Here is a 17,500-nt window from a genome sequence, read left to right on the forward strand (position 1 = left end):
AGCAGGAGGAGGAGGAGCAGCAGCATTGCTCTCATGTTGACCTGTTAAATGAGGCTTGAATTGTTTTTAAAGAAATGCGTCTGAACGATTGTCACATTAATGACAATAAATGTGACAATGAGATCCACTTCTTCAGTGACATACATGAATATATACAGGACTGTCTCAGAAAATTAGAATATTGTGATAAAGTTCTTTATTTTCTGTAATGCAATTAAAAAAAAAAATGTCATGCATTCTGGATTCATTACAAATCAACTGAAATATTGCAAGCCTTTTATTCTTTTAATATTGCTGATTATTTTTTACAGCTTAAGAAAACTCTAAAATCCTATCTCATAAAATTTTAATATTTCCTCAGACCAAGTTAAAAAAAAGATTTATAACAGCTGAGTGTTTGTCAAGGCTCAGGAAACCCTTGCAGGTGTTTCGAGTTAATTAGACAATTCAAGTGATTTGTTTAATACCCTACTAGTATACTTTTTCATGATATTCTAATATTTAGAGATAGGATATTTGAGTTTTCTTAAGCTGTAAGCCATAATCAGCAATATTAAAAGAATAAAAGGCTTGCAATATTTCAGTTGATTTGTAATGAATCCAGAATGCATGACATTTTTGTTTTTTTGAATTGCATTACAGAAAATAAAGAACTTCATCACAATATTCTAATTTTCTGAGACAGTCCTGTATAGAGATTTTTTTCATTGTTATATATATATATAAATAATTTCATATGTATACAAATAATTTCACATATCTATAAATATATAAATAATGTCATATATATATATAAATAATTTCATATATATATGTATAAATAATTGTATATAAATATTTATAAATAATTTCATATATATATATATATGTATAAATAATTGTATATAAATATATATAAATAATTTCATATATATATGTATAAATAATTGTATATAAATATTTATAAATAATTTCATATATGTATAAATAATTGTATATAAATATATATAAATAATTTAATATATATATGTATAAATAATTGTATATAAATATATATAAATAATTTCATGTATATATTTATATAATTTAATATATATATATAAATAATGTAATATATATATATAAACAGTTTCATATATATATCAATAATTTCATATATATATATATATGTATAAATAATTGTATATAAATATATATAAATAATTTCATATATATATGTATAAATAATTGTATATAAATATTTATAAATAATTTCATATATGTATAAATAATTGTATATAAATATATATAAATAATTTCATATATATATGTATAAATAATTGTATATAAATATATATAAATAATTTCATGTATATATTTATATAATTTAATATATATATATAAATAATGTTATATATATATATATAAACAGTTTCATATATATATCAATAATTTCATATATATATAAATAGTTTCATATATATATACATATGTGGATATACATATTTATATATATATATATATACACTACCGTTCAAAAGTTTGGGGTCACTTAGAAATGTCTTTATTCTTCAAATTAAAGCACTGTTTTTTCAATGAAGATAACATTAATCATAAATACCCTCTCTACATTGTTAATGTGGTAAATGACTCTTCGAGGTGGAAACGTCTGGTTTCTAATGACATGTCTCCAGAGGTGTATAGAGGCCCATTTCATCATCACTCCAGTGTTCTGATGGTACATTGTGTTATCGCCTTAGAAGACTAATGTCTGATTAGAAAACCCTTGTGCAATTATGCTAGCACAGCTGAAAACAGTTATGCTGGTGATATAAGCTATACAACTGGCCTTCCTTTGAGCTTGAAGTTTGAAGAACAAAATTAATACTTCAAATATGAATCATTATTTCTAACCTTGTCAATGTCTTGACTTTATGTTCTATGAAATGTTCAATTCATTTATAAATAAAAGTGAGTTTTCATGGAAGACACGAAATTGTCTGGATGACCCCAAACTTTTGAACGGTAGTGTATATATATAAATATATATTCATGTATGTCACTGAAGAAGTGGATCTCATTCTCACATTTATTGTCATTAATGTGACAATCGTTCGGACGTATTTCTTTTTATATATATATACATATATATGTATATATATATATATATATGTGTAATCCAATGACCTCTCTCTTGTTGTGTTCATGGATGTTAGAGATGGTTAAGCAGCGCCGGATCGCCGGCCGACCGGTCAACTCGTCGAGGGCCATAAACCAGACGACTGAATTCTACCCAGAGGGCAACGTTTCAATCAATGTCTTCTCCTCCTTCCACCACCGCACACGAGACCGTCTCCACGCACGGGAGGGACGCGTGACCCTGAACCGAGGAGAGGACCAGAGCTCTGAGCAGGAGGAGGAGGAGGAGGAGCAGGAGCAGCTCACAGTCAGAGGCTCAGTGGGGGTGATGGTGCAGCGGGTGGTGCTCCTCTAAAACAACCCCATGAATCAGTTCCATCAAAACCATAAAAATGGGACCATGCATTTTTGCCAATATATATAGATGTATGTCCATATATACAGGACTGTCTCAGAAAATTAGAATATTGTGATAAAGTTCTTTATTTTCTGTAATGCAATTAAAAAAACAAAAATGTCATGCATTCTGGATTCATTACAAATCAACTGAAATATTGCAAGCCTTTTATTCTTTTAATATTGCTGATTATGGCTAAATATTAGAATATCATGAAAAAGTATACTAGTAGGGTATTAAACAAATCACTTGAATCGTCTAATTAACTCGAAACACCTGGAAACACATTTTCAAATGTTTGATTTTGTTTTGCTGTTATAAATCTTTTTTTTTTACTTGGTCTGAGGAAATATTCAAATTTTATGAGATAGGATTTTAGAGTTTTCTTAAGCTGTAAGCCATAATCAGCAATATTAAAAGAATAAAAGGCTTGCAATATTTCAGTTGATTTGTAATGAATCCAGAATGCATGACATTTTTGTTTTTTTAATTGCATTACAGAAAATAAAGAACTTTATCACAATATTCTAATTTTCTGAGACAGTCCTGTATATATATAAATATATAAATAAATATATAAATAAATAAATTCATTTATAAATATATAAATAAATATATTTATATATAAATATATATCATTTATAGATATATATTTATATATTTATATATATGTATATTAAAAATGGCATGCTCTGGCAAAAGGAGGAGCCATAACAAGATAAAGCATCAAACTGCTGCATCATGGTCTGCATGTTTTTATCTTTCCAGGCACGGCGAGGTGGACCAACCTCAGCCAACATCTTTACAAAAAGCAATAAACTAAATGTATATATATACAGGACTGTCTCAGAAAATTAGAATATTGTGATAAAGTTCTTTATTTTCTGTAATGCAATTAAAAAAACAAAAATGTCATGCATTCTGGATTCATTACAAATCAACTGAAATATTGCAAGCCTTTTATTCTTTTAATATAGCTGATTATGGCTTACAGCTTAAGAAAACTCTAAAATCCTATCTCATAAAATTTTAATATTTCCTCAGACCAAGTAAAAAAAAAGATTTATAACAGCTGAGTGTTTGTCAAGGCTCAGGAAACCCTTCCAGGTGTTTCGAGTTAATTAGACAATTCAAGTGATTTGTTTAATACCCTACTAGTATACTTTTTCATGATATTCTAATATTTAGAGATAGGATATTTGAGTTTTCTTAAGCTGTAAGCCATAATCAGCAATATTAAAAGAATAAAAGGCTTGCAATATTTCAGTTGATTTGTAATGAATCCAGAATGCATGACATTTTTGTTTTTTTAATTGCATTACAGAAAATAAAGAACTTCATCACAATATTCTAATTTTCTGAGACAGTCCTGTATATAAATAAATGTATATATATATACATAAATGTATATATATATATATAAATAAATTAAATATAAAAGATGAACTCAGAACTTATCTCCTGTTTTCCAATTACACTAAAAGAGACGCAGTGACAGCGAGACAACAACATGCACAAGATTTATAAAGCCTCCGCACACAAGACCCGAGCTTTACTAAATCATATAATGTAATAAAGGAGCTAAATAAAGTAGCAGCATGTAGGAAATGAGATTTATTGGTCTGGTCCTTCTCAAAGGGAAGAGATGCTGATGGAAATGATCGTTTTAAGGACAGGAGGAGGAGGAGGAGGAGGGGGAGGAGGAGGAGGGGGAGGAGGAGGGGGAGGAGGCATCGTGCTTCCTCTTGGACGGCGGGGTCATAACTGGGAACCAGCACTTTGGTTTCAAAGGTCAAAGCGAAGGTCGCGGTGGAAGATAAGCGGATCGATGCTCGCCAGTGAACACATCTTGTCTTGGACGTGATGGATCCCACGGAGCAGCTAAGAGGATTAACGTTTCCATAAAGGATCACATACGTGTTATTGAGTTTAACTCTGAAATGGTTTATACGCCTCGCGGTTCTTTAAGGTCTCATCGCTTCTTTAAAGTCCATTATATGAGAAGTTAACTCTTAAGCGTGGCTTCAGGCCCTTGGATGAAGAGGCACACCGACTGTGAGAGAACATCAACAGCTTCAGCTTTTTAATCACTTCTTATTGGTTGAACATGTGAAAATGCTCATTACTGAACGCTGATTGCCAATTTCCTGTTTGATGAGCTCAGCAAGAAACACTCAACTAATGAGTTACCTGCACCCTCTGGGTGTTCAACACAACGTGTTTCAGGTCTTAGTGTGACAAAAACGTGCACCAGGAGAGTGGCCACTAGGGGATCAGTGGGTGGCAACTGCACAGCAGAGATGCGCAAAACCACTTTCGGTCAGTCATGTTTCTCAACAAAAGGGACCCGATTCTGGAACGACTTACCAACGGAACTAAAAACACAAACTGAACTGAAAACATTTAATAGCAAGGTAAAACTCTGGCTAAAAGTAAACCAGGCATGTCAACACTGAAACACACGCGCCAGCCTGCACACACGCACACGCACACACTCAATTTATTGGGTTTTTATTGTATTGTACGGGTTTTATTGTATTGTATTAACTGTGTTTAGTTTAGAGGATCTACTGCCTGTGTTGCTCTTGTATATATCTTATTATCTTATGATGTGTATGGTTAGGTGTATGAACACTCAGTCTATGCATGGATGTTTTGTCAGGTCTTCTCTGTGTATGGAGAGCTGTCTGCACACATACACCACTTTTAGATTAGTTTTAGATTTAGACATGTTTCTTGTTTCTGTTTTGTTTTGTTTTAGAAAGGCCTGACCAGGGACTGGGGTTGCAAATTAGCCAATTGGCTAGAAACCTTTTGTATCACATGTACACTTTGTGTAATAATGTGCGCTGCTTTGTCCCTGACAAATAAAATTTATAATAATTTTAAAAAAGTATATCTCTGAGAAGGGGAGGACGCATTCACGGAACTCGTGTGCAGCTTGAATAACTCGTAAAGGCCACATTGCTCATGACGTCACCAGTCGGAACACAACCTCTAAAGAACAAAAGAAGAAGAAAAAAGAGCTTCAAACAAACAGATCCAATCAATCAGAGTGGCCGCGCGTGCACGTGAGAGAAGACAAACAGCCCGTGTTTGCCTGGAGACGGGAGCAGCTGCTGCACACCTGCCTCGCAGCGCGCCGCGCGCACGAGCGCCGGTCTTTTGTTGCCTCGCGCGCGCAGGTGAGGAGCGTTTACGTAATGTTTCAGCACCCATCGAATTACCAGCGTCCTTGACATGTGAAATGAGCTGGAGCCACTGAGCTGCTCTATGAATACATACCGAGACAATACCGGACACAGCGGAGAGGTGCGCATCCCCGGTGAGGGGGAGCTGAGCATCACGGCCCGGTGAGGGGGAGGTGAGCATCACGGCCCCGGTGAGGGGGAGGTGAGCATCACGGCCCGGTGAGGGGGAGCTGAGCATCACGGCCCGGTGAGGGGGAGCTGAGCATCACGGCCCCGGTGAGGGGGAGGTGAGCATCACGGCCCGGTGAGGGGGAGCTGAGCATCACGGCCCCGGTGAGGTGAGCTCTCTCTCCTGGCCCCCGAGCTCTGGGAGACCCGCTGTCTGTCTCCAGGATGATGACCCGGGAGAGCATCACGTACAATGGCATTAATCCTTTTAACCAGCCCCCGGGGCCCGGACGCACAGGCCTCGTATAGTTTATGAGCCTGAACGTCTCCATTCCACTAAGCACTGCGCTGCTCGGCCCGGGTGTAACGTCACACGTGAACCCGCCTCAGTTAAGACGAAGTCACACAACTCATCGGCATTCCACGCGGGGGTCTATATGTGGCCCCCGCTGAGCCGGAGGGACGCGGTAAATATAGCCGCTGGCCGCGCGGTGTTGGGACAGTTGGCGGAGGGATTATAATCTTAGGAGACATCGCGGTGTTCATTCCAGCTGTGAGAGTAACAGACAATACCCTGGAAACAATGGACACTTTGTGCTGCGTCTGATTCTCCTCGGAGGAACCCGTGGAGCTCAGAGCCCAACATGTTCCAGTCGAGCAATCCGTTGGTTTTACGCGCGAGCGGCGGACAGACTTCAGGTGCTCTGCCCCGTGCCCGTCACAGCCCGGTGCTCCCGGTGTCCCCACGAGGACTTCCCGTAGCAGAGCATTGGGCATGAGTTTAGAGAGCATCAAGCCGACACGCTCGACTCTCATCACCTTTCTGACAACACGTGATGAACACACAGTTATAGTCCTCTTCTTTAACAGTAGTTAACATGTAACTAGATATCAGTGTCGTTATTTCCCCGTAGCCCCTTCAAGCCTCTCCGGTGCTCGGTGAGGATGCAGCTCACCTTCCAGCAGCAGCAGCAGCAGCAGCACGACGACGTCCCCCCGACAGAAACGTGCACGGCGCGGCTCCATATTCAACCACCATAGGGGAAAGTTTAGCCACGGAATTGAGATGCAAGAGAAAATAAAAGTTCCTTCCGGCGACCGACCACAAAAAGAAAAGAGGGAACAAACAAACAAAAAAGAATCCAACAATCAACCCGTAGAAGAAGAGACGGCGCGTGAAGCGGCGCGTGTCCTGTGCGCGCGACTCCGGGCAGCGGGATGATCCGGAGAGTCCCAGAGACGCGATGTGCGCGGCTGCGGTGGCGGCTGGGTGACTGGATATCTGGATGACTGGATGACTGGATGACTGGATATCTGGATATCTGGTTGACTGGCTGGATGGCTGCCTGGCTAACTGACTGACTAACTGGGCTCACTGGCTGGCTGTCCAGGGGGAGGAGGCTGACAGCAGGTCAGTCCCCTCATTAACGTGCAGGGGAACAATATTAACACTTATCATTAAATGGTGCATTTTAAAGCGATAACAATATTAACACTTATCATTAAATGGTGCATTTTAAAGCTATAACAATATTAACAATTATCATTAAATAATGCATTTTAAAGCTATAACAATATTAACAATTAGCATTAAATTATGCATTTTAAAGCTATAACAATATTAACAATTATCATTAAATAATGCATTTTAAAGCTATAACAATATAAACAATTATCATTAAATGGTGCATTTTAAAGCTACAGGCAGCTGTTTAAAAACAAGAGGAAAGGGCTGAGCTCATTTTAATCTCTGTCATCACGTATTCATCTTTACTTCACATCTATAGCATCAAATGATGACGTCATAGTTACTTCAGTGGATTCAGACATCTCTAAAAGGTATTTGAGAACACGGTGTCATCGGCTGGTTAACTCATGGGGAGGGGGGGGGGGGGCTGCAGCCCACCATGACGTATATAATAACTTTACCTGCTCATACATGACACCTTTAAGTAACTTTGTATCCCAAAATAAATATATGGAGTAAATCCATATTTCAGTGGAGTATAATTCATTTTAATTATACTGACAAGACAACCAGATTATATGATCTTCACTTCTAATGTTACACACGACACGTGAAACTTAACACATCGATTGAAGATACGGCTCTGAGGATGGAGAGGAAACGTGAGATGATGCTGATATCAATACGCCGAACCTCGAGGGGAGGGATCGCCGGAGAGCAGATGAGACGAGAACATCACCGCTTCCACAAGATGGACTCACCCCGAGACATCTGCTCTGCAGGATCAAGATGGACGTGTGGTGGACGTGTGGTGATGGTGGACGTGTGGTGATGGTGGATGTGTGGTGGTGGTGGACGTGTGGTGATGGTGGACGTGTGGTGATGGTGGATGTGTGGTGATGGTGGACGTGTGGTGGTGGTGGACGTGTGGTGATGGTGGATGTGTGGTGATGGTGGACGTGTGGTGGTGGTGGACGTGTGGTGATGGTGGACGTGTGGTGATGGTGGACGTGTGGTGATGGTGGATGTGTGGTGATGGTGGACGTGTGGTGGTGGTGGACGTGTGGTGATGGTGGACGTGTGGTGATGGTGGATGTGTGGTCCTTCAGGGTGAACCTTGTCAGACCTGTAAGGAGCTCGCTGAGGAGCTATGAGGAGATCTTTGAGGAGCAGGACGTCTCTGATGAATTGGATTCTTGTAATTTCCCTAATTTTCTAATGCAACGAGTGCAGGAGGTGTCGGTCACGTTAATGAGATCCTCTGTGATGCATCTTCACCCCCATTAAAGTACCTCGGACAGCAGATGGTACTGTCACACACACACACACACACACACACAGGAGGCGTGGCCATGGCAACAGACTCATAATGGCTGCACGGTGTGTCGTGGAATCACTCGGTCTAATTTGTTAAGTAGCACCTCAGCTAATTTGATTTAATCAGATATATTATATATTATATAGTATATATTATTGTACGTCTGTTCGGTGCACAAAACAAGAGGCATCAAATAAATCCTCGGTTGCCCACGGCGACGATGAACCAGACCTCTTCTGGAGGGACTGGAGGAGTTTAATGGATGACACACATGTGTGTTTGAGCTCTTCACCAGACGTCTTCATCACATCATCATCAGAAGCACCTGAGTGAGTCACTGAAGCTATAACAGATTTATTACTGAGCTCATGATCATCGTTTAACATCCACACCATTTGAACGTTGCAACATGGAGGAAACAGGAGACGGGTCATCCCGCTTATATCTTCAGGAAGAAGCTCTTCCTGAACAGCAGGTAGGAGACCAGCACCCACAGCCCAGTGGCCCACAGGCCCTGGAACAGCAGCTCCCAGTGGCTGTGCTGGGAGCTCATCTCCCAGCTGAACGGGAAGTAGAAGCCCAGCAGGGAGTGGCCCACGTACACAAAGATGGAGTTCATGCCTGAGGAGAGGAGAGGAGAGGAGGAGAGGGGAGAGGAAAGAGGAGAGAAGAGGGTTAGAATAAACTCTCTCCTCTGAGCCTGACAGACTAAACACAAATGTAAAACAGGTTTTGCGTTAGCTGCGTTAGCTTGCGTCGTTATAATCTAATTATTCCGTCACTCTCATGTTGTTGACTAGCGAGTGCAAAGTGAACAAAGTGAGATGAGAGGTGAACCAGCTTTGTTCCTTCACAGCTGATCCAACACGACGACGTCATCACGCCAATAACATGAGATGGACCGGTTTACTCGTCTGACAAAGAAACGTGACATCAAGTAGAATATTGACTCTGATTGGACCTTCAGGCTTCGCCTGCTGACCAGAACCACGACGGACGCCACAGACATCGTGAACAGAACTGCTTACTACCATGCCAACTACGCCATGGCCCTGCTGAGGCCCCGCCCACTCCTCCTCTCCACCTCCACCTGATGGAATATGCCGACTACCAACTCTTCATCCACTCTGTCATCTTCATTGTGTTGTTCCTGTGTTTTAATGTGTGTGTAATGATTCCTTCTGGTCACATGACATCTATGACACCTGTCCATCCTGGAGAGGGATCCTCCTCTGTTCTCTCCTCAAGGGGTCTGACCTTTTACCCTGAAGGGTTGTTTGGGAGTTGTTCCTGATCCGATGTGAGGTCAAAGGTCAAAGGTCAGGGATGTCTATGTGTACAGATTGTAAAGCCCTCTGAGACACATTTGTGAAAATGGTCTCTACAAATAAACTGAATTGAATTGAATGAAGGAACCTCCTTGTAATCCAGCGGTCATGACTGAGGTTGCTGTCCCCGCTGTGACTGGTGGAGGCCGAGCTGTGAGGATGAACAGATACCTGGGTAGAGGAAGGGCTGCCCGCCCCACCAGCGCTTCACATCGATGACGTAGTACATGGCCCCCAGCAGCAGGAAGGAGGAGCAGCCCATACAGGTGACGTAGGACAGGGACCTGCGGGGACAACACAGCTCAGGGCCCAGGTGAGAACACACCAGACGAGCAGCGCTGGCACGGCGCCACGGCCGCCGCCGCCGTGGAGAGCGCTGCTCGTCTGGTGTCTGTTCCTAAGTGCAAGAATGTTTGATGTAATATCTTCTAATGTAAGACGGCTGCCTCCGTTACTTATTTATTTATTCTTCATCTCAGCTGAAGTGGGGCCAAAAAGGATTCTTAGCTGGGAGTTAATTACTTCTAGACATCCAGGCAGGGACTCGTACTCAAGAGCTCAATAAGCTGCGTATGATGAACTGCCTATAAAAGCCCGGCAGGTAATGGCGAGGGATGAGCGCGGCGGCCCCTGGGAGCACCGAGTGGAATGTGCTTACACATCAGAGATGAAATGGTCTTCTTCCGGCCGCAACATTAAAATGATTCACGTCAGATGAGGGGGGTGGTGCACATGGGGGGTGTACGGTGATGCAACGTGTGGCCCATGGGGGTGTACGGTGATGCAACGTGTGGCCCATGGGGGTGTACGGTGATGCAACGTGTGGCCCATGGGGGTGTACGGTGATGCAACGTGTGGCCCATGGGGATGTACGGTGATGCAACGTGTGGCCCATGGGGGTGTACGGTGATGCAACGTGTGGCCCATGGGGGTGTACGGTGATGCAACGTGTGGCCCATGGGGGTGTACGGTGATGCAACGTGTGGCCCATGGGGGGTGTACGGTGATGCAACGTGTGGCCCATGGGGGGTGTACGGTGATGCAACGTGTGGCCCATGGGGGTGTACGGTGATGCAACGTGTGGCCCATGGGGGGTGTACGGTGATGCAACGTGTGGCCCATGGGGGTGTACGGTGATGCAACGTGTGGCCCATGGGGGTGTACGGTGATGCAACGTGTGGCCCATGGGGGTGTACGGTGATGCAACGTGTGGCCCATGGGGGTGTACGGTGATGCAACGTGTGGCCCATGGGGGTGTACGGTGATGCAACGTGTGGCCCATGGGGATGTACGGTGATGCAACGTGTGGCCCATGGGGGGTGTACGGTGATGCAACGTGTGGCCCATGGGGGTGTACGGTGATGCAACGTGTGGCCCATGGGGGTGTACGGTGATGCAACGTGTGGCCCATGGGGGGTGTACGGTGATGCAACGTGTGGCCCATGGGGGGTGTACGGTGATGCAACGTGTGGCCGTTGTGCTGCGTTGATGCACAGCCATCATCAAGGTTGAGATGCCACGCCCCGTTGCACCAGATAGGCTTACTACGATATGATGACACCGCCCGGGTCACGGAGGAGCTTCCCCCACAGCGTGACCTCAGAGCGTGACCCCACAGCATGACCCCACAGCGTGATCCCACAGTGTGACCCTACAGCGTGACCTCACAGCGTGACCCCACAGTGTGACCCCACAGCGTGATCCCACAGTGTGACCCCACAGTGTGACCCCACAGTGTGACCCCACAGCGTGACCTCACAGCGTGACCTCACAGCGTGATCCCACAGCGTGACCTCACAGCGTGACCCCACAGCGTGACCTCACAGCGTGACCCCACAGCGTGACCCCACAGCGTGACCTCACAGCGTGACCCCACAGCGTGACCTCACAGCGTGACCCCACAGCGTGACCCCACAGCGTGACCTCACAGCGTGACCCCACTGCACCCCAGTGCCAGTCCAGTGAAGCGTCCTCTGCTCTTCCTGGCTGTGAGGAAGAGGATGGTGCTGTGAGGAAGCGCGATGGTGCTGTGAGGAAGAGGATGGTGCTGTGAGGAAGAGCGATGGTGCTGTGAGGAAGCGCGATGGTGCTGTGAGGAAGAGGATGGTGCTGTGAGGAAGAGCGATGGTGCTGTGAGGAAGAGGATGGTGCTGTGAGGAAGAGCGATGGTGCTGTGAGGAAGAGGATGGTGCTGTGAGGAAGAGCGATGGTGCTGTGAGGAAGAGCGATGGTGCTGTGAGGCCGTCTCACCCTCCACCTCCCGCGGTGATTACTCACAGGGTGTCGTTGGAGGCAAGGAAACGCGTGTTTTAGCAGCCTTGATTTGTGCCTGTTGGAAAGCATCCTTTCTTTTGTGAGGAAAAGTGTCTGAATTTAGAGGGTCAGGAAGCACTTACCAAAGGTTTTTATTGACAGGTATAAATCCTCCGTCTCGCGTGCACTTAGAAAGGATGGCTGCAGAGATTCCCTGAGGGTGGAAATGAAACAGATTTCAAATCGATGGAGGACGATAACGCGAGCCGGGCGGCTGCAACGAGAGGAACCAAGCGACTCCGGCAGATAAACAGATTACCTGAAAGTCGGATGAGCGGGGTCACAACACGGTGTCACACTGAAGCCCCCCGGATAACCCGCCTATCAATACAAGCATTGATTGCCTCCTCTGTTTACCTTCACACGTGCGTCACGCGCCTGAGGACGCAGCGTGAGCTCCGGGAGAAGCCGTGGTCGTGCTCATTAGCCGCATATCCATCATGTGTGTGGATGACAGAATCGATGGGGTGGAAATAGCTTCTCCGGGGCTGGCCTGAGTCTCCGGGCTATGCGGGCGGCGGGATGCGGGCCGAGGCTGGTATGTGGGGCAACCGCTCAATTTCAATCTCACTCCTGGAGCCTGATCGTTGGCTTTTTAATTAACTATTGTTTATTGGGGGGAAGATGCATGGTCGCCCCCGAATGTCAATCTGCCGCTAAACATCAAACCACAGGGGACTGCGGTGGGAACCCGGCTCGTCTTCTCCTGCAGCGGCACTTCCTGGTTGGAAGCTCTCGCGTGCATCGCATCCTGCGGTTGAGCTCCACTGAGACGAGCTGCTGATGTGAGGAGCACATGTCTGGGCCCAGAGGCCCCGCCCCCTCCTCCCCTCAGCCCAAATCCTATTAGAAAAGTCAATATGAGGAGCAGCCCGACCATTAAAACCTATTGTGCTTTCTTTCTGTTGTGGGGGTAAAAAAAGATTTAGCTGATGAGATTTTAGAAGCCACTAAAGTAAATCTACACGTGGCACGGTAAGATGTAATATATTCACACACGAGCTGAATCTCTATCAATGCAACGGGATCTATTTTATTGTTATTCCCCAGGATTTGTAAGTCCCTGTCTTGCAGCATCATGCAGCGCCTGCACGCAGCCGGTGAACACATGAAGCCTGATGTTCGTGTTTCCTCGTGCGTTACTTTACCACTCGGTGCCTCTGGGAGAAGCCAAATGGAGGTAATGTATTTCACCTCGCTCCACGATGATCGTCAATAAGATTCAACACCAGGAGACACAATGGGGACACTCGTCGTCTAAGAATTGAGGTTAACGACATTCATCTCTCCCAGCAGCATTCCAATGGATTCTCTCATGCAGGAGCAGAACCTGCAAAGACCTGCTGCACCTGTTGGAGTTAGTTCATTGATATGGAACCTATTACAACCTTATTGTGTTCATATTGTTGTGATATTGAGTCAAATAAGATATTATATATTACACTGTGTTCCAAACAGCTACTGAAAGAACTGCCATGAATACGTGTATAGTTATAGTTTAAACTACAACAATAGTGTGCACAATCTGTCCAGACATCCCTGAATCCCAGAGGATGAATGTCAAAGACACCACAAGGTCACAGTGTGAAGCTTTGAGGGAAATGTCTGGAGGTTTATGGGATGCAATAACCTGAAGGATACATTCAAATATTCACTTCAAATTAAATACTGTGGTTTATGACCAAATATCTGCTAAACTAACTCATGATATTACAGTATAAATATATATATATATATATATACAGCCGTAGCTGTATTTTGTGCTATCATTAAATATTAACACGCTAACATGCGATGAACATGGTAAACGGTTTGGATGTTGTTATTATGAGTTAGCATTTAGCTCAGAGCATTTAGCTCAAAGCTATTAGCTTAAAGCATTTAGCTTAAAGCATTTAGCTCAAAGCTATTAGCTTAAAGCATTTAGCTCAAAGCATGTAGCTCAGAGCATGTAGCTTTGTTAGCATTGCTGCGGCTACGTGTGCACCGAGCTGAGCGTGGCTGTAGTTTTCCTCCTGAGGTTTTTGGGGGCTTTGAGGACATTCCATTGAGATGCTGCATGAGACGCTCAGGTCAACACACGGCAGTCTGCAGGAACCTGATCGTGAAAACAATGACTTCAGCCTCGTGGGCTCTGTGTTTCCCCGCCGGTCCTTTGAGCCACTGGGCTCCACCGGGCTTCGGGGGGCCGGCGCTCTGCAGGCCGGCTACCTCTCCAGCAGGACCCTCCTGTCTCAGTTCTCCCCGTGGGACTCACTGCCTCTCGGTGGCCAGCTTGCCTCTTGCCGTGCTGTGAGACCACCCACCAGGAACACAGACAACAACCAACACCACCTCAAACTCTCTCAGATGATTCATGAGGATCGTCATCTTTTTTCATTTGGGCTTTGAATGGACTTTGATCTGGTTCTGTTCTCCCACTGTGTCCAGACACTGTCACGTGACTGCTCTGTAAATATTTGTGCAGGCTCATGAGCGAGCCCTCCTCTGAGTGGAGGTCGGAACACAGACAGCGGCCTCGAGGCTCTGGAGGCCCGAGCCCGGAAACACCGGCTGTTGTTCGGTAGTCCCAGATCACACGTCCTGGACGCATTCCTGCTAATGAACGGCTGACACCGGCGTGGCGGAGGACATAGAAACCATCAAAGAGCCGCGTGTGAGTCACCGGGCGGGACGGCGCTCTAAGTGATGTGTTGTCTCGCTTTAAGGGTCTGATGTCACGTACCAGGAGGACGGCCCACGCCAGGAACCGGCAGAGGATGCGGACGTCCTTCCCCTTGTAGGAGACGATGATCTTCCCGGCCTGCGGCAGAAAGAGTCGGAGATGAGAGACCACGAGTCGCCGCATCACACGTCTGATGAGAGACACGGCGTGGACGCCGGCCACCGGGGGGCGTGTCTCTGTCCCCGGTAACCCGAGAGGCCTGGGACGCGGCCCTGACAGGGGGGTCACATGTCTCCTCCCCTGTGGAGCCAGATGTGCTGTGGAGGCCACTGATTAATTTGGTGATGATGAATATGTCTCAGCTGAGGACATTAGCGGGGAGGGGGAGGCGGACACCTGGCGCTGCGTCTAAGACTCGCTGACTGAGGGGCTCCAGGGGAGTTGAGCAATGCGGCTGCTCCTGCTGCGCCTCCTTCCACAGCACTAATGGTTGGAGCGACACCGTCAGGGAGAGCTCTCTCCTCAACGATGAGTCGTCACAGGACGGGGCCCGGCTGTGCACACTGAGGCGGGAAAGGGTCACGTGACCTTTAGGTCCAGAGGAACTGGTACTAGGAGGTGTGGAGGTGCACGTTTAGGCCTCAGACCCCCCCCCCCCCCCGCGTTGCATGGTATACCGATACAGAGGAATGCTAATAGGATAGCGTCTTCTTTAGCTTAAGTGTGACATTAGTAAACGCTCTCCCTGTGGACATGTGAGCAGCTTCACTTCATTCTGACAACAGACAACAAGCAGCAGAACAACGACCACCAAATAATAAGACCACATGCCATCTCCAGTCCAACGATCTCTTGTGACCTCATGTTAAGTGTTGAATGAACAGGAAGCCGACATATCATTGAGGAAACCGGTCCACGGCCACCGTGTGTCTGACTGAGGAACAGGGAGAGCGATTCTGTGGCTCGTTTCTCTTCTTAATATCTGTGGTGTCAACATGGAGTCTGTGGTGAGCTGTGACTCCACCATGAGAGAAGGAGAACAGTCTGAGAGTCACGAACCACAACCTCAGCTGGGCTGAACTATGCATTTAAATGGAATGTAACATGAACACATGAAACACGTGAAACACATGAACACGTGAAACAGATGGACACATGAAACACATGAACGCATGAAACACGTGAACACATGAAACACATGGAACACATGAACACATAAACACATGAACACGTGAAACACATGAAACACATGAACACGTGAACACATGAACGCATGAAACACATGAACACGTGAAACACATGAACACATGAAACACGTGAACACATGAAACACATGAACACATGAACACATGAAACACGTGAAACACATGAACACATGAAACACATGAACGCATGAAACACATGAACACATGAACACGTGAAACACATGAAACACGTGAAACACATGAACACATGAAACACATGAACACGTGAAACACATGAAACATGAACACATGAACACATAAACACATGAACATGTGAAACACATGAACACGTGAATACGTGAAACACATGAACACATGAAACACATGAACACATGGACACATGAACACGTGAAACACATGAACACATGAAACACATGAACACGTGAAACACATGAACACATGAACACATGGACACATGAACACATGAAACACATGAACACATGAACACGTGAAACACATGAAACATGAACACATGAACACATAAACACATGAACATGTGAAACACATGAACACATGAACACATGAACACGTGAATACGTGAAACACATGAACACATGGACACATGAACACATGAAACACGTGAACACGTGAAACACATGAACACATGAAACACATGAACACATGAACACGTGAAACACATGAAACATGAACACATGAACACATGAACATGTGAAACACATGAACACATGAACACGTGAACATGTGAAACACATGAACACATGAACACATGAATACGTGAAACACATGAACACATGGACACATGAACACATGAAACACGTGAACACGTGAAACACATGAACACATGAAACACATGAACACATGAACACGTGAAACATGAACACATGAACACATAAACACATGAACATGTGAAACACATGAACACATGAACACGTGAACATGTGAAACACATGAACACATGAACACGTGAATACGTGAAACACATGAACACATGAAACACATGAACACATGGACACATGAACACGTGAAACACATGAACACATGAAACACATGAACACGTGAAACACATGAACACATGAACACGTGAAACACATGGACCGCATGAACACATGAACACGTGAAACACATGAACACATGGACACATGAACACGTGAAACACATGAACACATGAACACATGAACCGCATGAACACGTGAAACACATGAACACATGAAACACATGAACACATGAACACGTGAAACACATGAACACATGAACACGTGAAACACATGAACACATGAACACGTGAAACACATGGACCGCATGAACACATGAACACATGAACACGTGAAACACATGAACACATGAACACGT

At 44.8% G+C, this 17,500-nt stretch overlaps 2 protein-coding genes across 4 annotated transcripts in view; both read right to left on the minus strand.

Annotated features, from left to right (window-relative positions):
* Positions 1-6,879, minus strand: part of ret (ret proto-oncogene receptor tyrosine kinase) — a 28,084-nt gene extending 21,205 nt beyond the window's left edge. Inside the window, 2 exon segments of the mRNA XM_056436184.1 lie at positions 5,780-5,943; positions 6,810-6,879. Coding sequence (XP_056292159.1) covers positions 5,780-5,943; positions 6,810-6,879 — 234 coding nt within the window.
* Positions 6,880-8,977: 2,098 nt separating this feature from the next.
* The window catches only part of si:dkey-192p21.6 (uncharacterized protein LOC565246 homolog), a 54,255-nt gene continuing 45,732 nt past the window's right edge, over positions 8,978-17,500 (minus strand). For 2 of the 3 annotated variants that reach the window (XM_056435702.1, XM_056435704.1), the window contains 4 exons: positions 15,006-15,083; positions 12,364-12,434; positions 10,139-10,251; positions 8,978-9,260 (listed from right to left, as the gene is read on the minus strand). In XM_056435702.1, the coding sequence (XP_056291677.1) occupies positions 9,079-9,260; positions 10,139-10,251; positions 12,364-12,434; positions 15,006-15,083 (444 nt within the window). In that variant the 3' untranslated portion in view covers positions 8,978-9,078. The remainder of the gene's footprint in view (positions 9,261-10,138; positions 10,252-12,363; positions 12,435-15,005; positions 15,084-17,500) is intronic. The other variant, XM_056435703.1, reaches the window with a different exon arrangement.

This window comes from Pseudoliparis swirei, chromosome 17 (assembly GCF_029220125.1).
Source record: "Pseudoliparis swirei isolate HS2019 ecotype Mariana Trench chromosome 17, NWPU_hadal_v1, whole genome shotgun sequence".
Classification (NCBI taxonomy): domain Eukaryota; kingdom Metazoa; phylum Chordata; class Actinopteri; order Perciformes; family Liparidae; genus Pseudoliparis; species Pseudoliparis swirei.